The sequence below is a fragment of the Hemitrygon akajei genome, chromosome 19, assembly GCF_048418815.1.
Source record: "Hemitrygon akajei chromosome 19, sHemAka1.3, whole genome shotgun sequence".
Lineage (NCBI taxonomy): Eukaryota > Metazoa > Chordata > Chondrichthyes > Myliobatiformes > Dasyatidae > Hemitrygon > Hemitrygon akajei.
Genome location: NC_133142.1, coordinates 4846462 through 4869351, shown reverse-complemented (window position 1 = coordinate 4869351; position 22890 = coordinate 4846462). Strand labels below are relative to the sequence as shown.

The window sequence follows — 22890 nt, the reverse complement described above, 5'->3', positions numbered from 1 at the left end:
CCACTGAATCAAGCTGCAAGTTAATTCTTTGGAATTACAGCAGCAGGGTTCAGAGGCACAAAAAAACATCAATTCTGTTTCTCTCTCTACAGAGGCTGCTTGACCCGCTGAATGTTTCCAGCATGTTCTGTTTTTAATTTCAGATTTTAACTGCCTTTTCTATCTCATTTTAGGTTTTGCAGGCAGAGTTCCTTGTCACAAATGCCACTCACTTAAGGATATTTGCAAGGCTTAGCATTAGCTGTCACTGACAGCTAAATGATCTGAACAATTCATGAATCCATGAACACTACCCCATTATCACTATTTTGCACTATTTAATTTGTGATTTACAGTAGTTTATGTCTTTGCACAATACTGCTGCTGCAAAGCAACAAATGTTACATCAGATAAGTCAGTGATAATAAACCTGATTCTGAACTGCCGATTAGCCAATGTCTAGCTCAGGAGATCTGGAATTTGTTTTATAAACACAGGAGATTCTGCACATGCTGAAAATCTAGAACAACATACACAAAATGCTGGAGGAAATTAGCAGGTCAGGCAGCATCTTTGGAGGGGAATATGCATTTGATACTTTGGGCTGATATTTTTGCTCTTCAACCTCTCCATGGATACTAGCATAGAAACATAGTGTTCTTGTATTCTTGAAATGCCAAGGCATGGAAGGCAATAGATAATAAACACAAGAGATTCTGCAGATGCTGGAAAACCAGAGCAATACACATCAAATGCAGGAGGAGCTCAGATGGTCAGGCAGTATTTATGGAGGGGAATAAACAGCAGGCATTTTGGGCTGAGACTCTTTACCAGGAACTCGTTTTGCTGTGCCCCATTTCAGAGTTATCCTTTCCTAGCAGGTATCCACCTAACCCAAAATAGTAATTGTAAAACTGTAGAGCAGGATTCCTAGACCCATCGGTTTATGATAGGGGTCCTTGGCATGGAAAGGATTGGGAACCCTGCCCTAGAGCAAATTTAGGAATTTTCACCATCAATAATCTTAACAATCTATTCAAATATTCGCAAATACTGAAAACTAGACACTAAAGATACTACAGTTTTCCAAAGATTTACGATCCTTAGAATAAATATTTCCTTACCCAAATCTTTAACTGAACCCTTCTCCTGAATTAATGTCACTTATTTCTGGAAACCCCCCACACAGGAAACAGCCTCACACCATCTATCACCAGTCTCCACAAGAACCAAATCCTTCAATGTGACACCAGTCACCATGTATTTTTAGATTCGCGCCCACCTCTAATTTTGCTGTTCCTTCCCCAGGATGACACACCACCATTTCCCGTTGAAAAATATAGATTCTAACAATGATTAAGAGGGAGAGTGGCATTTTTATTACCCACTCTTACAAAACTCTCAATAAAAAGAAAAAAATAGCTAAGAAAGGACAATTTAGAAGTCTACTTCAAATAAAAATATTTTATTTAACAAACAATTTCCATTTTGATATCCTCTGTCCCAACACTGCCCTGCCTCCTTTCCGCAAGCTCTGATGACCTTGCTGGGTATTTCCATTACATGTTCTTTTAATTTCCAAACAGACCACCTCGGTTCATTGGCCCATTCATACACCTATCATTTCATGTACTTTTCCTGGTGCTCAGCAAGAATTTTCGCAGATGACTTGGCATCATAAAAGAGTTCATTGATTTCCTCCACGTGTTCCTTCTCGATGGCTTCCTTCCCATTTATCTTCGCCAGCAGGTTTGCAGGGGTGAGGAGCTGCACAGCGTACCTGCCACACAAACAAATATTAACATCAATATACCACAAATTGTTCAACAGACATATTTAGCAGGGAAAACAGTGGGCTAAAATCATGAAAACATAAATAGAAAGGTTCATAGAAAGTGGTGGATACAGCCCAGTACACTCCAGACAAAACCCTTCTCACCATTGAGCACATTTAAGAACATAAGAAATAGGAGCAGGAGTAGGCCATCCGTCCCATCGAGCCTGCCCCGCCATTCAGTAAGATCATGGCTGATCTGTTCGTAAACTCAGCTCCATCTACCTGCCTTTCCCCCATAACCCTTAATTCCCTTACTATGTAAAAACCTATCTGTTTCTTAAATATATTTAGTGAAGAAGACTCAACTGCTTCCCTGGGCAGAGAATTCCACAGATTCACCACTCTCTGGGAAAAACAGTTTCTCCTCATCTCCATCCTAAATCTTCTGCCCTGAATCTTGAGGCAATGTCCCCTAGTTCTAGTCTCACCTACCAATGGAAACAACTTTCCTACTTCTATCTTATCTATCCATTTCAAAATTTTGTATGTTTCTATAAGATCCCCTCTCATTCTTCCGAACTCCAGAGAGTATAGTCCCAGGTGAATCAATCTCTCCTCATAGGTTAACCTCTTCATCCCTGGAATCAACCTGGTGAACCTCCTCTGCACTGCCTCCAAAGCCAGTATATCCTTCCTCAAGTATGGAGACCAGAACTGCACACAGTACTCCAGGTGCGGCCTCATCAGTACCCTGTAAAGTTGCAGCGTGACCTCTCTGCTCTTGAATTCAATCCTTCCAGCAATGAAGGCCAACATTCCATTTGCCTTCTTATAACCTGTTGTATCTGTAAGCCAACTTTTCGCGATTCATGCACAAGCACTCCCAAGTCCTTCTGCACAACAGCATGCTGCAATCTTTCACTATTTAAATAATAATCTGTTCTTCTATTATTCCTTCCAAAGTGGATGATCTCACATTTACCAATGTTGTATTCCATCTGCCAGACCTTGACCCACTCACTTAACCTATCTATATCCCTCTGCAGGCTCTCCACATCCTCTGTACAATTTACTGTTCCACCCAGTTTAGTGTCATCAGCAAATTTTGCTATGCTGCACTCAGTCCCCTCTTCCAAATCATTAATGTAAATGGTAAACAGCTGTGGGCCCAGCACCGACCCCTGCAGCACCCCACTCACCACAGACTGCCAACCGGAGAAACATTCATTTAATCCATTTATAACAACTCTCTGCCTTCTATCGATTAACCAATCCACTATCCATGCCAATACACTTCCTCTGACTCCATGCATCCAAATCTCATCTATAAGTCTCTTGTGCATCACCTTATCGAACGCCTTCTGGAAATCTAAGTACATGACATCCACCTGTTCCCCTCTATCCACTGCACTCATTATGTCCTCTCTCCAGTAAACTTGCCAAACAGGACCTGCCCTTTCTGAATCCATGCTGCATCTGTCTAATGGAACCACTCCTTGCTAAATGTTTCACTATTTCTTCAATAATGACACCTTCAAGCATCTTCCCGACTACAGATGTCAAGCTAACTGCCCTATAGTTGCCCGTTTTTTGTCTACATCCTTTTAAAAAAAGTGGCGTGACATTTGCTGTCTTCCAATCCGCTGGGACCTGCCCAGAGACTAGAGAGTTCTGATAAATGATTACCAACGTGTCTACTATAACCTCTGCCAATTCCTTCAGCACCCTGTGATGCATCCCATCAGGAGCAGGGGATTCATCTACCTTCAGGCCCTCTAGTTTTCTCATCACTTTGATTTTAGTGACAGTGATTTTATTGAGGTCCTCACCTCCCATTTCATCCATAACATCCTTCTTTGGCATGTTAGACATGTCCTCCACCCTGAAGACCGACACAAAATAGTCGTTCAATGCTTCAGCCGTTTCCTTATCACCCAATATCAATTTCCCCTTATTGTCTTCCAAGTGAGCTACGTTGACTTTAGCCATCCTCTTCTGCTTTATATATTTATAAAAACTTTCACTATCTGTTTTTATATTTTGTGCTAATTTATTTTCATACTCTATCTATGCTGCATCACTTCCCTCTTCTTTTCTGTGTGGTTTCCCATCCCATTACCATATTAGTTTAAAGTCTCCCCAACAGCACTAGCCAACAATCTCTCTAGGACATTGATCCCAGCCCTGCTCAGATGTAGACCATCCGGACAGTACTGTTCCCACCTCCCCCAGAAGCAGTTCCAATGCCCCAAGAATCTGAGACCCTCCCTCCTGCACCACCACTCAAGCCACAGATTCAATCTAGCTATCTTGCCATTCCAACTCTGGCTAGCACATGGCACCGGTAATAATCCTGAAATGATTACCTTTGAGGTCCTGCTCTTTATCTCCTCGCTCCCTAAATTCAGCTTGTAGGACCTCATCCCGCTTTCTTTCTATATCATTAGTACCTACATGCACCACGACAGCTGGCTGCTCACCCTCCCCTTTCAGAATGCCCTGCAGCCTCTCCGATTCATCTCTGACCCTTGCACCTGGGAGGCAACACACTATACGGGAGTCCTGTTTATGGCCACAGAAGCTCCTCTCTAATTCCTCTTACCATGGAATCCCCTACCACAACAGCTCCGCCACTCTTTTTCTTGCCCTCATGCGCAGCAGAGGCACCCATTGTGCCATGATCCTGGCTATTGCTGCCTTCACCTGATGAGCCATCTCCCCCAACAGACTCCAAAGCGGTTTATCTGTTTTGGAGGGAGATGACTGCAGGAGACTCCTGTGCTACCTTCCTGCAACTACTCTTCCTGTTGGTCACCCATTCCCTATCTTTCCTTAGATCCTTAAACTGCGGTGTGACCAGCTCACTAAATGTGCCGTCTCAGCATCTTGGATGCTCCAAAGAGAGTCCATGCACAGCTCCAGTGCTGCCATGCGGTCTATCAGGAGTTGCAGCTGGACACACTTTCTGCACCCGTAGTCTTCAGGGACACTGTCAGCCTCCCTGAGTTTCCACATGTCACAGGAGGAGCATGGCATGTGTCTGATTTCATCTGCCATGACAGAACAACGGATGTTAGTGGAAGAGGACCACGGGAGAAAGGGAAGAGCCCGCTGGGGAAGTTAAAGAATCAGTTCTTCGCCTTGACCCTTCTTCGCCGAAGCCCCGTTTGAGCTAAAGCCCTCTCACTCCACTGCCCACTCCGAATGCTGCCCGCTGTATAATGCGGGCGCCTTTTTAAACTCTTCCCACACTCTACTGGCTGACGTCACGCGTTTGCGCAGTCTTGCCCCTCTTAACCCCAAGTAGTAAAATGCCTTCTCTCCAAAAATCCCTTCAGACATTCCACTCGCAGGCTTCTTGCTTCGAATCTGGGATCAGATTTACATGGAGCACTGCCACAAGAAAGCAGAATCCATCATCAAGGATCACCATCATCTAGGCCATGATCTTTTCTCACTATTACCATCAGTGGTGCCATAGTATGAACCAGGACCAGGAACAATCATCAGGGCCCTGAACTGTCACTCACCTCAATTCTGAGCATCTATAGACTCACTTTCAAGGACTTTTTACAATTTACATTCTCAGCATCTTTTAAATTTACACAATTTGTCTTCTTTTGCACAGCACTTGGTTGTCAGTCTTTTTATGTAGGTTTTTTTTTTACAAATTCTATTGTATTTCTTTATTTTTCCTGTAATACCTGCAAGAAAATGAATCTCAATAGCTGAAAGGAAAGGCAAGAGGGATCTCAGTGATCCATAGTTACTGACCTAGCTACTGATAAGTAATCAATTGCTCCTCATTTGGGCACACTTTACTGCATCATCCTTCATTCCCCCATTATAAAGTAGCAAAGATGGAAGTCCACCTGATCTGTAAAAAACTCCTTCAAAGATCAAACTGGCTAGTTTCACTCCACGGCATGTTAAGCATTTCCCAATATATCTCCACACATGGAAAATTAACTTGACTTCCATGTTGAACCTATTCTGGGATTGTGTGCCTGTAAGTCCTCTTAGGTATAGGATTGTAGAGTCACATTGTATAGTTAAAAAACATTTCTTCATGTATCTGTCTTCAGATACATGAAGAAATGTTTTTACCTGTACGTGACTCTTTGTACAGGTAAAACAGGTGTATTCAGATGGTCATTCCAGACTTAAGGGCAAGAATCATCCCTCCTCTGACTCTATTATGTCACATATGGATCTTGTACATTTCAATATGATCATGTCCCTCTCTTTTCAATTCTGCATGGTTTAGATCCAACCTACTTCAACCACGCCCTCTCTCCAGCCCTTTGTTATGCTTCCTCGATCACAAATGAATCTTTCCTTGGTAAGAAGATCAGATCTGCACTCAATATTCCTTGAGTGGTCCGTATACAATTTCAGTAACACGTCTTTAAATCTTGTCCTCAAATCCACTTGCAATCATTTATCTTTTTACTTGTTTTCTGTTACCTGCTTGTTAACTTTTAGTAATTTATGTATAAGGAGAACCTGGTTGTCCTGAAGACTGGCACATTTTTAATCCTTCATTTATAAAATTACTTTTCTACTCTTTTTAAGAAAGTGAAGAACTTCACATTTTCCACATCTGCTAAGTCATTGATGATGATGACATCCATCTGTCTTAAAGAATAATGGAAATATAGTGTACGCTATGGGTCAGTCCATTGTAGTCCAATTTTGGAGCAGCAGGTCTTGCTGCAGTTTCTGCTAGTGAATGTTGTGCTAGGCTGGAAGGTGCTGATGTTGATGCTTCCCTTAGCCATCTGTGCTCTCTCTTTGCTTCCCTCTGCTCTTCTCTCTTCTGCTCGCTCCTCTTTACACCTGCCCTGATGGTCTGTCTCCAACTGCTGCGGTTGGGTGCCACAATTTCCCAGGTTGTTTGGTCAATGTTCCCTGCTTTCATGTTCTACTTACAGATGTCTCAGTAATGCAGGGCTGGTCTTCCAGTAGGTCTGGTGCTGGTGGCAAGCTCTCCATACAGTATGTCTTTGGGGATCTGGCCATTCTCCATGCAGCTGATGTGACAAAGCCATTACAGGTGATGCTAAGTGAGGAGGACGAACATACTTGTGATGCCTGCTTGTTCTAGAATGTGCTTGGCTGGAATGTGATCCTGCCATGTGAAGCTCAGGATTCTTCTGAGGTAGCGGAAGTGGGATGTGTTTAGGCAGCGCTCTTGGTGAGAGTAGGTTGTTCATGTTTCACTGTCGCACAGGAGTGTACTGAGCACGCAGGCCTGGTAGACCTTCATCTTGGTGTTCTTGGTCACTTTGGAGTTCTCCCAGACTTGTTGCCAGACGAGACATCAGTGTTGCTGTTCTGCCAATCCACTTGTTGAGTTCAACTTCAAGGGAGAGGTTGCTTGAGACGGTGGAGCCAAGGTAGGTGAACTCATCAAGGGTGTAGCCACCTATGTAGATGTTTGGTGTCTTGTTGACATCTTGGCACATGATGTTTCCCTTCTTGAGGCTGACAGACGTACTTCAGTCTCTGTAGGCGAGTGTGAAGCAATTGATGAGTCTCTGGAGGGCTTCCTCTGAGTGCAGCATCTACAAACAACAACTCCATTATCAGTACCAGTTGCACTTGGTGGTTGCTTTTGGATGTGCAAGGTGGAACAGCCTGCCAATGCTTCTGGTGTGGTGGTATACGCTGTCCTCTGATGAACTGAAGGCATGGGACAGAATGAATGAATGAACGATTGAATGGAATGAATTGACTTTATTGCTTACATCTTTCATATACATGAGTAAAAATCTTTGTTACGTCTCTGTCTAAATGTACAATGCGCAATTTATAGTAATTTGTAATAAATAGTATGCACAACACGACAGTCAATATAACATAGAAATACAATAGTATCAGCATGAATTAATCAGTCTGATGGCCTGGTGAAAGAAGCTGTCCCAGAGCCTGTTGGTCCTGGCTTTTATGCTGTGGTACCATTTCCTGGATGGTAGCAGCTGGAACAGTTTGTGGTTGGGGTGACTCGGGTCCCCAATGATCATTTGGGCCCTTTTTACACACCTGTTTTTTTAAAATGTCCTGAATAGTGGGAAGTTCACATCTACAGATGCACTGGGCTGTCTGCACCACTCTCTGCAGAGGCCCACAACTGAGAGAAGTACAGCTCCCATACCAGTCAGTGATGAAGCCAGTAAGGATGCTCTCAATTGTGCCCCTGTAGAAAGTTAATAGGGTTTGGGGGCCCATACCAAACTTCCTCAACCATCTGAGGTGAAAGAGGTGCTGTTGTGCTTTTTTCACCACACAGCCGGTATGTACAGACCACGTGAGATCCTCGGTGATGTGTATGCCGAGGAACTTAAAGCCGTTCACCCTCTCAACCCCAGACCCATTGATGTCAATAGGGGTCACCCTGTCTCCACTCCTCCTGTAGTCCACAACCACCTCCTTTGTTTTTGCGACACTGAGGGAGAGGTTGTTTTCTTGACGCCACTGTGTCAGGGTGATGACTTCTTCTCTGTAGGCGGCCTCATTATTATTTGAGATTAGGCCAATCAGTGTAGTGTCGTCAGCAAATTTAATTAGCAGATTGGAGCTGTGGGTGGCAACACAGTCATGGGTATACAGAGAGTAAAGGAAGGGGCTTTGAACACTGCTCTGAGGGGCACCTGTGTTGAAGGTCAGAGGGGCAAAGGTGAGGGAGCCCACCGTTACCACCTGCTGGCAATCTGACAGGAAGTCCAGGATCCAGCAGGGTGAAGGCCGAGGTCTCTGAGCTTCTTATTGAGTCTGGAGGGAATTATGGTGTTGAATGCTGAACTGTAGTCCAAGAACAGCATTCTCACATAAGCATCCTTCTTTTCCAGATGTGTAAGGACGGTGTGTAGAGGCTATTGCGTCGTCTGTTGATCTGTTGTGTCGGTAGATGAATTGTAGGAGGTCCATTGTGGGTGGCAGCAAGCTGCAGATGTTGTCCATGACCAGCATCTCAAAGCATTTGCTTATTACTGAGGTGAGTGCGACAGGACGCCAGTCATTCAGACATGTTACCTTGGTCTTTTTTAGGTACAGGAACAACGCTGGATGTTTTGAAGGAGGAGGGACACTCTACACTGAGAAAGGGAGAGATTAAAAATGTCTGTAAACACATCTGCCAGTTGTGCCGGGCACACTCTGAGTACCCGCCCTGGGATGCTGTCCGGTCCCGCAGCCTTGCAGCTGTCCACCTGTTAGAAACACCTGCGTACTTCGGCCTCAGAGATGATCAAGCTGCAGGTTGCATCAGCGACTCTCCTTGGGGGGGTCAGTGTTGGTAACATTGAACCAAGCATAAAAAAGATTTAGCTCATCTCAAGAAGATGCTTATGAGTGTCTTCAGCGTGCAGCCCTGTTTCATGCAGCTCCTGATTGGGAAGGGATTCGAGGATGAGCCATTAAACTGGACTGTAGCTTGCATGCCTTTGTGGAAAGATATGATCATCCTGAGGAGCTTGTGGGGACATCCAATCTTTTGGAGCAGTGTGAAGAGGCCCTTTCTGCTGACCAGGTTGAAGCCCTTTGTCAGGTCAATGAAAGCCAGGTACAGTGGTTGTCTTTGCTCTCAGTATTTCTCTTGGAGCTGGCATAGTGAGAAGATCATGTCAAATGTTGACCATCCCGCTTGGAACCCATACTGTAATTCTGCGCATATGCGAGCAGCCAGTGCCTATAGACCTGTTGAGTACCACATGAGAAAAAACCCACTGAGAAGTGAAATGCCTTGGTAGTTATTACAGTCACCATGGTTGCCTTTGTTCTTGTACAGGGTGACGAAGTTGGAGTTGCACGTGTCCTGAGGCACTGACCTTCCCTCCCAGCACTGGCAGAGAAGTTTGAGCAGGTGGTGTAGCAGAGCAGACTTTATGACCACAGGTGGGATGCCTTCTTTTCCAGGAGCTTTACCGCTTGCTAGGCAATCGACTGCCTTACTGAGTTCATCAACAGAGGGCAACTTCACATTTTTCCACATCTGCCAAGTCATTATCCACTCACTAAGTCCATCTACATAACCTACTGAATGGAGACAACAGATGCTGAATCTGGAGCAACTCAGCAGGTCAGGCAACCTCTGTGGGGGAAAATGGATAGTCACGGTTTTGGGTCAGAGTTCTGATGAAAGAGTCTCAGCCCAAATGTTGATGGTCCATTTTCCCCTACAGATGCTGGCGACTCATTGAGTTGCTCCAGTATCTTGTGCATAACCTCCTAAAGTTTGTCTTAATTTTCTCTCAACTCCCATGACATTAAGCTTTCCATTATAAACATAATGAAAGACCTCTCCCACAACAGACATTCTCTTTTTCACTCTGCTCCTATTGAGCAGAAGATACAAAATTGTTGAAAGTACATACCTCCAGGCTCAAAGACAAATTCTATCACATAGTTACACGGCTATTGATCAGTCTGCTAGTACAATAAGATGGGCTCCGGACCTCACTTTCCAATGTGACCTTGCACCTTTATCGTCTGTCGTACTTTCTCTGTAACTGTAACACTTTATTCTGAATTCTGTTATTGTTTTTGGGTGGCAGGGTGGAAATATGCCTCTAGCACAGTAAGTGTAAGATGCTCCTTCCCTTCACTGGCCTGCAGGTCACCCTTGGGCAAGATGTTGCACCTGCTTAGCGCTCCAATCAGGGTCACCTGAAGTCATGGGAGCAGATGGTAGATGGTTGTGTGAGCACCTGGTGCATATCACAAGTCCTGGTTATGCGAGCGCTGATGCCAGGGAGACAATCTCTGAGGGGTATTGATAATGGCTGAGGTCGCCCATCTTGTAAAGTCACTGCCCAGAAGAAGGCAATGGCAAACCACTTCTGCAGAAAAATTTGCCAAGAACAATCATTGTTATGACTGTTAGTAAATTTGCTGATGACACAAAGGTTGGGGGTGTTGTGGATAGTGTGGAGGGCTGTCAAAGGTTACAGCGGGACATTGACAGGATGCAAAACTGGGCTGAGAAGTGGCAGATGGAGTTCAACCCTAATAAGTGTGAGATGGTTCATTTTGGTAGGTTAAGTATGATGGCAGAATATAGTTGTAATGGTAAGACTCTTGGCAGTGTGGAGGATCAGAGGGATCTTTGGGTCCCAGTCCATAGGACATTCAAAGCAGGTTGACTCTGGTCAAGAAGGGATATGGTGCATTGGTCTTCATCAATTGTGGGATTGAGTTTAAGAGCCCAGAGGTAATGTTGCAGCTATATAGGACCCTGGTCAGACCCCACTTGGAGTACTGTGCTCAGTTCTGGTCGCCTCACTACAAGAAGGACGTGGAAGCCATAGAAAGGGTGCAGAGGAGATTTACCAGGGTGTTGCCTGGATTGGGGAGCATGCCTAATGAGAATAGGTTGAGTGAACTCGGTCTTTTCTCCTTGGAGCGACTGAGGATAAGAGATGACCTGATAGAGGTGTACAAGATAATGAGAGGCCTTGACTGTGTGGATAGTCAAGAGACTTTTTCCCCAGGGATGAAATGGCTAGCATGAGAGGGCATAGTTTTAAGGTGCTTAAAAGTAGGTACAGAGGAGATGTCAGGGGTAAGTTTTATTACACAGAGAGTGCTGAGTGCTTGGAATGGGCTGCTGGCAGTGGTGGTGGAGGCGGAAATGATAGGGTCTTTTAAGAGACTCCTGGATGGATACATGGAGCTTAGAAAAATAGAGGGCTATGGGTAAGCCTAGGTAGTTCTAAGGTAAGGACATGTTCGTCACAGCTTTGTGGGCCAAAGGGCCTGTATTGTGCTGTAGGTTTACTATGTTTCTATGAGATAATGATAACTTACATCATACAACATGGCACATAATGATGATAATATTATTGTTTTCCCTTGTACTACCTCCATGCACTGTTGTAATTAAATGATCTGTATGGATGGTATGCAGAATAAAGTGAGAGGGATTTGTGACTACACTTTGAGGTCCTAGTTAATGCACTTGTCTCATGTCAGAAGCAGCATCTGCATGGTGAGGGTGAAAGTGAAAACACAAACAATTATAGTACTATATGCACATTAGTGTAGCGGTTAGCATGACACTTTAAAGCACCAGCGATTGGAGTTCAATTCCCACCACCGTCCGTAAGGAAATTGCATGTTCTCCCTGTGGCTGTGAGGGTTTCCATTGGGATTCCTCCTCTATTCCATTGAAGTAGAGGTTAGTAAGTTGTGGGCATGCTATGTTGGCGCTGGGACAAGGCAGCAGTTGTAGGCTGCCCCCAGCATGTGCTTGGACTGTGTTGGTCGTTGACGCATACAATGCATTTCACTGTTTTGATGTACAAGTGAAAATAAAGCTGGTCTTTAATCTTTCTTTTATCTCAAGTCAAGTCACTTTTATTGTCATTTCAACCGTAACTGCTGGTACAGTATATAGTAAAAATGAGACAACGTTTAACGGCTGTGTGGGATAAGGCAGGACATATATAACATTCCAACTCTGTAAATCTCTGGTTAGACTATACTTGGAACACTGTGTTCATTTCTGGTTGCCTCATTATAGGAAGCATGTGGAACTTTTTATAGAGGGTGTAGAGGAGATTTACCAGGATGTTGCCTGGATTAGAGACAATATCTTAAGAGGAAACGCTGAGTAAGCTAGGGTTTTTCTCTTTGGAGCAAAGAAGGATGAGAGGTGATTTGATAGAGGTGTACAAGATACTAAGAGGCACAGACTGAGAGGATAACCAGAAACTTTTTCCCAGGGTGGAAATGACTAATACAAGGGAGCATAATTTTAAGGTGACTGGAGGAAAGCGTAGGGGGGAGGAGGGTGGAATATCAGAAGTAAGGTTATTATTATTATTATTATTTATTTTTTTTACACAGTCAATGGAATGTGGAAACCTTGCCAGGAGTGGTGGTAGAGGCTGAGACATTAGAGGCATTTAAGAAACTCTTATATAGGTACATTGATGATAGAAAAATAGAGGACTATGTGGGAGGGAAGATTTAGATTGATCATGGAGTAGGTTAAGAGGTCAGCCCAAGATTGTGGGCCAAAGTGCCTGTACTGTGCTGTAATGTTCTATGTTCTACCTGCACGGCTTGAGTCCACAATTCTGTTGAGGTTAATTTTGGGCAACCCCTCACTGAATAAAAATTACCTCCTCATTCCTTATCAGGCACCCCGAAAAGAAAAGGCAATGATGGGAATGTAGATGAGAAATTAGAAGCTTGCGAGAGTCTATTTCTCTTTCCACCCTCACTCCCCCCCATCCACTCGTGTCTGCCTCACATATAAATCCCAGAGAGGTGTACATGATGCAAAAAAGTAATTAAGAAACCACCTCTGTCAGCATGTGAAAAGACAGCATTGAACGAATGTTGATCTTTAAACCTCTTGGATATATCTACTGAATAGTTTTTAATTTTTGTTCTTGTGAAAAAAATATCACTATTATAAACCATCAGACAAGAACTTTGGATGGCTGATATCTGTACCAGTTACGAAGTTTCATTAGCTGCCTTTGTTTTTAAAGATTTTTTTTTAAAAGAACAGAAACCTTTTGTGTCTAATCCCATGGGTCCCTACCTACAGCACCATTCATCTTCCTGTGACAAGGTGAAACCAATACCTATTACTGAAACTGTTATTTTACAGTGCTGGCTAAAATTAAATACTGCCAGTGAAGAGTTTTTGGCTGCAGCTAAAGAGGATGATTTAAAACCCTTGTCTCGGCTGCCTGAAAGAGCCAGCACTGGGAGAACAGCAAATCATTCCTGCTCACCAGGGTCGGGGTGTGGAAATGACACTGTCCAGGTCTGGACAAGAGCCATTATTCCTTTACAAAACAGCAATGGGTACTTACCTCAGAGTTGTCTTTGTGCCGATATCCCCTAAGTGAAGCAGAGCATCCTCCGTGATGCTGATGCCTTCAATCTGTGCACGGATCTTGATTATCTGGCGAAAGAAGAAAGTGGGAGAGTAAGAGAATACGAGAACAGCAGATCCTCTAAGTGTCAGCGCAATTGATCTTCCTGTCAGCATTAATTAATGCCCCATTCACTATCAAATAATTATTCAGCTCAAAGACTCATTTGCTTTTGGGCTATAGATAGCAGAGTGGGACATTTACATTAAAAATATATTTGCTCTACTTTACAACAATTTATACAGCAAAATGCCCGTTGTTGCTTCTCAGAAATGAAAGGTGACACAAAACCAAAAACATATATTAGACCAGATAAGGGAGAGTTGGAGAGAATATGGGAATTAAATGTGATTAGTGTAAATGGTCATTTAATAGATGACGTACACACCCATGAACTGATGCAATGTTCATTTTGAGAACATAAAAGCAAGGATGTAACGCTGAGGCTCTATAAGGCATTGACCAGACTGCAATGAAATACCGAGAACAGTTTTGGGCTCCTAAGGAGGAGATTTACAAGAATGATCTAGGAATGAGAAGTGTTTGATGTCTCTTGCTCTATACTCACTGGAGTTTAGAATAATGGGGGGGGGGGGGGGGGGGAGGAATCTGGGGAATCTCATTGAAACCTATTGAATATTGAAAGACCTAGATGGAGTGGACATGGAGAGGATGTTTCATATAGTGGTAGAGTCTAGGACCGGAGGGTACAACCTCAAAGTACAGAGATATGGAATAATTTATTTCAGCAGAGGGTGGTGAATCTGTGGAATTCATAGCTGTGATGGCCAAGTCATTGGGTATACTTAAAGCAAAGCATTATAGGTTTGATAGGTTTTTGATTAGTCAGGGCATCAAAAGTTACAGGGAGAAGGCAAGAAAATAGTGTTGAGAGGGATAATAAATTAGCCATGATGGAATAGTGAAGCAGACTTGATGGACTGAATGGCCTAATTCTGGTATGACTCATGGTCTTATGGTTTTATGAAAAACTTCGTTCCCATGGTGCATCACTCTGTGACACGAATTTAACGATAGTTGCAATAGAAAATAATAGAAAAGGCAAGGAAGTTGAGGGACCTTAACCCTAACTCTAATGAATTCCAGATTTCAGGCCTCATGTACTGAACAAATGGCTGATGATAATGTTGTGGTTAAATCAGCGATCATCAAAACGTCGCAGCAGAGTATTCATCTTGCTGCATTGTGCCCGACATTTAGCCAACACAAGACTGTTAGAATAGTTTTATGAGTCTAAATGTGTCTCATTAGAAACAGATCTCTGTTTGGATTTCATGCCAACTCTGAAGTTCTGGGTACTGCTTCAACGTCCTCTAGGTGTCCTAAATTACCCATGTGAACTATTCCAAAAGTATGTCTCTAGCAACAAGTAGCTTATACACATAAGGCATAAACACAAACGTTTCTCCCCAAATCATTTGTTTCACAGTGTTGGTTCTGGTGATATTGATCCAGAGGGATCTTCAGAAGTCATGAATAAAGCCTGGTGGTTGTGGCCATTTATTAAGTGTTACAAGAACAAAAAAAAATACAAAAGAAAAGAAGTTGCCTCATACTCTGACTAGAGATAACAACCTTCCAGTGATAACAATTAACCTGCTAAATAATCAGATTCAAACTTGCTGCAGAAAAACTGAGAAGCTTCCAGAAAATACAGAATCAGCTTTACTACAATTACTAGAAATTTACTAAAAATTTAAACATAATTATGAGCAAGCATAGAATAGTTGAACTACAAGAAAAATAACGATTTGTCACCTTTATCCAACAACACTTGGCCCATCATAAAGCCATGTAGGCTATCAACTCTCTTTATACAGTATAATCCACTATATTATGGTTCTCCTCCAAATGACGATTTTTATCCAAAAAAAACTTTCACAACCACCAAAATTGGCTTTGTGGGCTGTATTCAGATTCTACAAATCCACCCAATGAATTAACTTTCAAAGCTCAAAGTAAATTTATTATCAAAGTACATATATGTCACCATATACTACTCTGAGATTCATTTTCTTGTGGATATTAAGAATGAATAGAAGAAACCAACAAAAGATCACTCCCAATAGGACTGACAAACTACCAATGTACAAAGGGCAACAAACTGTGCAAGCACAAAAAGAAATAGAAAATAATAATAATATATAAGCAATAATATCGAGAACATGAGATGAAGAGTCTTTAAAAGTGAGTCCATAGGTTGTGGGAATAGTTCAATGAAAGGGCAAGTGAAGTTGAGTGCAGTTATCCCCTCCGGTTCAAGAGCCTGATGGTTGAGAGGTACTAATTGTTCCTGAAGCCAGTGGTGTGGGTCCTGAGGCTCCTGTACTTTCTTCCTGATGGCAGCAGCAAGAAGAGAGCATGACACACAAAATACTGGAGAACTCAGCAGGTCAGTCAGCATCCGAGAAGAGATTATGGCCTGGATGGTGGGGGTTCTTGATTATGGATGCTGCTCTCCTGCAACAGTGCTCCATGTAGATGCACACAATGGTGGGGCCATTATGGACTGGCTACTTTTTTCAGGCTTTTCCATTCAAGTGCATTAGTACTTTCACACCAGGCTGCAATTAGCCTTACACTCCTTTTCAAAGCCCTGCAATTTTTTCTCCTTCAAGTACATCTCCAAAACCATTTTGAGTGCCACTACTGAATCTATAACCTTCTAAGCTACTAGGAATTGTCTAATAAAACTTAACCACTCAAGAATTGTAAAGAACAAGTACTTGAGCTGTTTTTGATCCTGCTGCCAAACACCTTAAGTTTTTTTGTTCTTTTGTTATCAATCCCAAAGGCATTCAAAGTGTTTCATTTTATCTAGGTGAAAGCAGTCCAACTGCTGTCTGAAATAAGAAGCACTTTTCTTATAAACACACAATTTCCTTATAAATTGTCTGGGACAACAGAGCAGGCCATGTTCTGTTGTTACACAGGACTGATCAATTTTCTCTAATGAGTTAAGAGATCCATGTCTAGTTTCTCTCCTTTGTTGCCTTATGGAAAGATTACTAATGGGCTTATCTGCAGACATTTCCAATTTTAGCCACAAGTCCACAATATCATTTACTGGTCACATGACCTTTTGAAAGACTAACAGATGACAAAATTAGCATGGATCCCTTTGCCCACCCCCAGCCTTTCCTTATGCCCATCACCCACACCTTCTTCCCTTATGGTACCCCTCCCCAATCCCTTTCTGTTACTCCATGCTGCACTGTCCTCTCCTATTAGATTCCATCTTTTTCAGACCTTTCTCCTACATTGAAGAATAAAGTCCTAGCCTGCCCAACTTCTCCCTATAACCCAGGCCCTTGAAATGCCAAAGAATTGGAAGTTTTAGGCGTTCAAATGCAGATCTGAGAATAGCTCAAGGCTTAAAGATGAGACATTGATCCTTGAACAACTCCTGAGTAATGTTTATTCCTCTCCTCAACTAACACCACAGTTGTAGACAGAGCTCAGAACACAGGAACAAGTTCTATTCTCCCTACCCCCCCCCCCCCAAACTCCATGCCTCAGTAAAGTGGATAGCATAATCAAAGACCCCACCCTCCCCAGACATTCTCTCTTTGCCCTTCTTCCATTGGGCAGATGATACAGAAGCCTAAAAGTATGAACTACCAGGCTTAAGGACTGCTTCTACCTCGTTGTTATGATTATGGTCCATGCACAGTAAGATGGTGCATTGACCTTACAAGCTACTTTGTTGTGGTCTTGATCTTTAATATCTGTCAGCACTGTCTCTGTAACTGTAACAATTTATTCTGCATTCTGTTATTGTTTTTCCCTTGTATTACCTTGATGTACTGATGTGAAGAAATTATTTGTATGAATGGTATGCAAAGCAAAGTTGTTTTTTTTATTGTGCCTTGGTACAGTTTAAAAAAACTCTTATGGTTTTTTGTGCGAGGGGAGGGGTTTTGGGCATTGATGTTCTTGTGTTGTCATTCTGTGTGTGTGTGTGGGCGCGCACACGCACGGGAGTGGGTTTGATGTTCCTCTTTGAACGACTTCCATAGTTTTCTTTGTTTTTTGGCTACCTGGAGAAGACGAATCTCAAAATTGTATACTGCATACATACTTTGATAATAAATTAATCTTTGAGTTCTGTACATGTGGCAATAATAAGCATGCTAAAAGAAAATGATAACCTGATCATTACCCTTTCGTACCTATGGAATCTTTCTGTGCACCAATTAGCAGCCACTTTTTTTTGTACAGTGTAACAGTGATGACACTTCAAAAATACTTCTTTAAGTACAAAATGCTTTGGGATATTGAAATGACTAATAACTGCAGTTGTTTCAACTTCCATGAACAAGATTACTGTATGGACTTAAGTCTCTCGAGCTTTGTACACGGCTTTCTGAAGTGTAAACAGTGGCTCTAAACACAAGTAGCAAGGATTCCCTAGTGTAAAGTTAAGCAGTATTGACTTAATGCACTTGTTCCTGCATATGCCAGTTAATCTGTCACTGACAGACACATGATTTACACCAACTACTGGAACACAGTGCGGTGACCTTTGATGTTATACACCTCACCTACAGCTTCATCACTGGCAAATAAATCATATTCAATTCCATAAGCAAGTTTATTGTATTATTCGCAAGGATAGACTTACACAGAACAATCTCTTGTATTCCAGCTCTCCTGGCACGTCACTCGACAGCTAGCTCTAAAGTCATAATTCTTAGTAACTGAATATCTGTGATCAGCTGGTGTGACATGACTTCACATATTGGCCCATCAGAATTAATAGACCGCATGTGGTACTTATTCACTCTAATGCTCATTTAACAAGATTTCCTAAAAGGGAACCTTACAGAGCAACAAATTAGTTGTACAAACTTTCCATGGTAAAGTTTTCTGCACTTAACCCAACAGATGTTGGAAGAATACTCTACTAGTCAAGGCAGATATTCATACAAGTATACATGCATTTGCCCAAAGAGTTCACTGCTTACTAGAACAGAAATTCCAGTCCATTCACCTAGATTCAGAGAGCAAAAGCTGCCATAGCTACAATCAGCTGAAATTACATTCACTCTCCAACACTGCATTGTCATCACAAATATGCAAGCTAAACTAAGCAGACCAAGGCACTGAAGACATACATTGACAAAGAGAAAGAAAAATGGTGTAATTCCTGGTGGCCAAACATTTTAATTCCGATTTCCATTCCCGTTCTGACATGTTGATTCATGGCCTCCTCTTGTGCCAAGATGAAGCTATTCTCAGGGTGGTGGAGCAACACTTTATTTTCATCTGGGTAGCCTCCAACCTGAATATCAATTTCTCCTCCCTGTAAAAAAAAATTCCCTCCCCTCTTCTTCTATTCCCCACTCAGGCCTCTTTCTTCTTTATGCCTGCCTATCACCTCCCTCTGGGTCTCCTCCACCTTCCCTTTCTCCTATGGTCCACTCTCCTCTATCAGATTCCTACTTCTACTCGCCTTGACATTTCCTACCCACCTGGCTTCACCTATCACCTTCTAGCTATCCTCCTCCTCCTCCTCTTCCCTCCACCTTTTTTTATTCTGGCATCATCCCCCTACCTTTCCAGTCCTGAAGAAGGGTCTCGGCCCAAAATGTCAACTGTTTATTGATTTCCCTAGATGCTGCCTGACCTGCATTCCTCCAGCATTCTGTGAGTGTTGCTCCAGATATCCAGCATCTGCAGAATTCCTTGTGTTATTTGTCTTATTCAATTTCCTCATCAGTACATTTCAACATGGCAAAATACTACTTGCTACATTAATGTTACGTGTGTAAAGTCAACAATTACAACATAGGACAGTAAAGCACAAGAACACACTTTTCAGTCCACAATATCTGTACTAACCATGATGCCACTTCAAACTGCACACTTGGTCACCTACCTACAGGAAAGCTATCAATTAAAATTGAAAGAGTACTGAAAAAATCTAGAAGGATGTTGCCGGGATTTGAGGTAAAGGATGAATAGGTCAGGTCTTTATTCTCTAAGTGTAAAAGAATGAGGAAAGATTTGATAGAGGTATACAAAATTACATGGGACTAGGTAGAATAACAGTATGTCATGGACTAGATGAACTAAATGGGCTGTATCTGTGATGATCTTTCTAAGATCTATCGGCTTGTTATGGTCAATATCCCTCATTCCCTTCCTATTCAAATGCCTATCTAAATGCCTCTTAAACAATACTGAAGTAAATATAAGACCATAAGAAATAGGAGCAGAATTAGGCCATTTGGCCCATCGAGTCTGCTCCACCATTTCATCATGGCTGATCCATTTTCCTCTCAGCCCCAATATCCTTCCTTCTCCCCACATCCCTTCATCTCCTGACCAATCAAGGATCTATCAACCCGTCTTAAATATACAGTACCTTGTAAAAGTATTCAGATCTCGAGCCCTTTTCACATAAATGATTACAATCAGGGATTTTTGATCAATTTAACTAACAATTTTTATAATCACATGCACCTTTTAACTCAGTTGAGCCCAAAAAAATAGGGAAAATTGTAAAGCATGAAAAACTAAAAAGTCAGCAGTTCAAAAGTACCGGTATTCCTCCCTCTTTGCTCAGTACTTAGTTGAACCTACTTTCTTAACTATTTCAGTCAGGAGTCTTTTTGGATATGAACTGAATTGACTTTTTTACTTACATCCTTCACATACGTGAGTAAAAATCTTTTACATTACATCTCCGCCCAAATGTGCAATTTGTGGTAATTTGTAATAAATAGTACAGAAATACAAATGTATCAGTGTGAATTAATCAGTCTGATGGCTCGGTGGAAGAAGCTGTCCTGGTCTGGCTTTTATGCTGCAATTTCATTTTCCAGATGGCAGCAGCTGGAACAGTTTGTGGTTGGGGTGACTCGGGTCCCCAATGATCCTTCGGGCCCTTTTTATGCACCTGTCTCTGTAAATGTCCTGGATAGTGGGAAGTTCACATCTACAGATGCTCTGGGCCGTCCGCACCACTCTGCAGACTCCTGCGATTGTGAAAAGCACAGTTCCCATACAAGGCAGTGATACAGCCGGTCAAGATGCTCTCAATTGTACCCCTGTAGAAAGTCCTTAGGATCTGGGGACTCATACCAAACTTCTTCAACCATCTGAGGTGAAAGAGGTGCTGTTGTGCTTTTTTCACCACACAGCCGGCATGTAGAGACCACGTGAGATCCTCAGTGATGTGTATGCCGAGGAACTTAAAGCTGTTCATCCTCTCAACCCCAGATCCATTGATGTCAATAGGGATCAGTTTGTCTCCATTCCATAAGTCTCTTACTAGTTTTGCACAAGATAATGGAACAAGATTTGCCCATTTCTCCTTGCAAAATAGCTCAAGCTGTGCTAGGTTTGCTGGGGAGTGGCGGTGGCCAGCAATCTTGAGGTCTTACTAGAGATGTCTGATCAGGTTAAGATCAGGACTCCAACTAGGCCACTCAAGGACATCACTTTTCTTCATTTGAAGGCACTCCATGGTTGCTCTGGCAGTGTGCTTTGGGTCGTTGCTCTGCTGAAAGTTGATCTTCCTCCCTGGCAGATTCTGGCACCAACATCAGCAGTCAACAGGTTGCACATCGTAGTTAACTTGGAAATCTCACTTAGATTCATCATTACCGGGTTAAAATTTACTGTTGCAGCACCAAACTCACCCTAAAGCATTGTGCAAGTCCCTTCAGAAAGATGCTCTCTCGTGCTTTCTCAAGGACAATTAAAAGTTGACCTTGCTAGTAACATCTACAACCCACAAATAAAAAGGGATGGCAACGTGGGTTGGAATATCCTCCAACAATAAAATACACTGACTGGGAACTTCATTCGGTACAGGAGTGGAACAGTGTGGTCTTCTACTGCTGGAGCCCATCCACTTCAAGATTTGAAGCTTTGTGCATTCAGAGATGCTCTTCTGTATGCTACTGTTTTGAGCTACTGTTAACCTTCCTGTCAGCTTGAACCAGTCTGGTCATTCTCCCGATCTCCCTCATTAACAAGACATTTTTGCCCACAAAACAGCTGCTCTGGATTTTTTTTGCACCATCCTCTGTAAACTCTAGACCAGGGATTCCCAACCTGGGGCCCATGGACCCCTCAGTAAATGGCAAGGCTCCATGGCACAAGAAATGTTGGGAAACCATGCTCTAGGGACTGCTGTGTGTGAAAATCCTAGGAGAACAGCAGTTTGAGATACTCAGACCACCCCATCTGGCACCAACAATCATTACGTGGTCAAGCCACTTAGATCACATTTCTTCCCTATTCTGATGTGGTCTGAGCAACAATCAAACCTCTTGAACATGTCTATAAGCTTTTATGTTTTGAATTGCTGTCACATGATAAGCTGACTAGATATCTGCATTAGTGAGCAGGTGAACCTAATAAAGTGGACACTGATTGAAATAAGGAACCAGTTTTATAAAATTTTGAAATAATAAAGCCAAGAATAGCAGAACCAACATAGGAAAGCATCTTGTATTTAGCCATAGGTTTTAAATTCTCCCTTTTTAAAAATAAAGCTCAATAGGAGGCAAGCTAAGATGTCTTGTGTATAGATCATGAAATTGGAGCAAGACAGATGACAGCTTTAGCTTTTCACTGAAATCAAGCACTTACATGTTTGTAGTTCATTTTGCTGGTAATGTTGGTTAAATGTCTATATATATAGGGTCCATATAATCCGCTACACCTTTCTAAATGACTAAATGTTGTTTATTGATTTAGTGATCGTTTTGTTACTTTCTTGTTTACAATAGTGCCAGAGTGAAAAATAACTGGCATTATACAAAACTCTTACTCCTAGACTTATCTCTCTGATACTACACATAGCATCATTATCCAGGAGGTCCTTATCACTTCGGCTGCTGAATGATTCAAACCAGCTCTGTACCAGCTATTAACAATCGGCATTCTTTCTGCCTCTAAGCCTTTGAACATTACAAAGCGGCTACTATTGTCAAGCTGCGTAAATAATTATTTCAGTTGCAAGAATCTGCAAAATAACGTCATTCTTACCTTTTAAATGTTAAATGTAAGTCCATTAGAAATTGTCATACTTTGTTTGGACTTGATCGGGGGGGGGGGGGGAAGGCTTGTTAAGGTCATAGAACATTATTCATTTCAGGAACTCAGTGGCTACCGTGGATACTCACATCAATAACAGTACGGGTTTGAATAAATCTCCTCCACTCCCAGAAATAGAGCACAGGTTAGGTGCAGAATAATGCA

The 22890-nt window shown here is 42.4% G+C and overlaps 1 protein-coding gene across 1 annotated transcript in view; it reads right to left on the bottom strand.

Annotated features, from left to right (window-relative positions):
• Window positions 1–1428: 1428 nt before the first annotated feature.
• ruvbl1 (RuvB-like AAA ATPase 1) overlaps window positions 1429–22890 on the bottom strand; it is a 79017-nt gene continuing 57555 nt past the window's right edge. The window contains exons 10-11 of the mRNA XM_073072000.1: window positions 13588–13679; window positions 1429–1759 (exon numbers count right to left, since the gene is read on the bottom strand). Coding sequence (XP_072928101.1) covers window positions 1600–1759; window positions 13588–13679 — 252 coding nt within the window. The 3' untranslated portion in view covers window positions 1429–1599. The remainder of the gene's footprint in view (window positions 1760–13587; window positions 13680–22890) is intronic.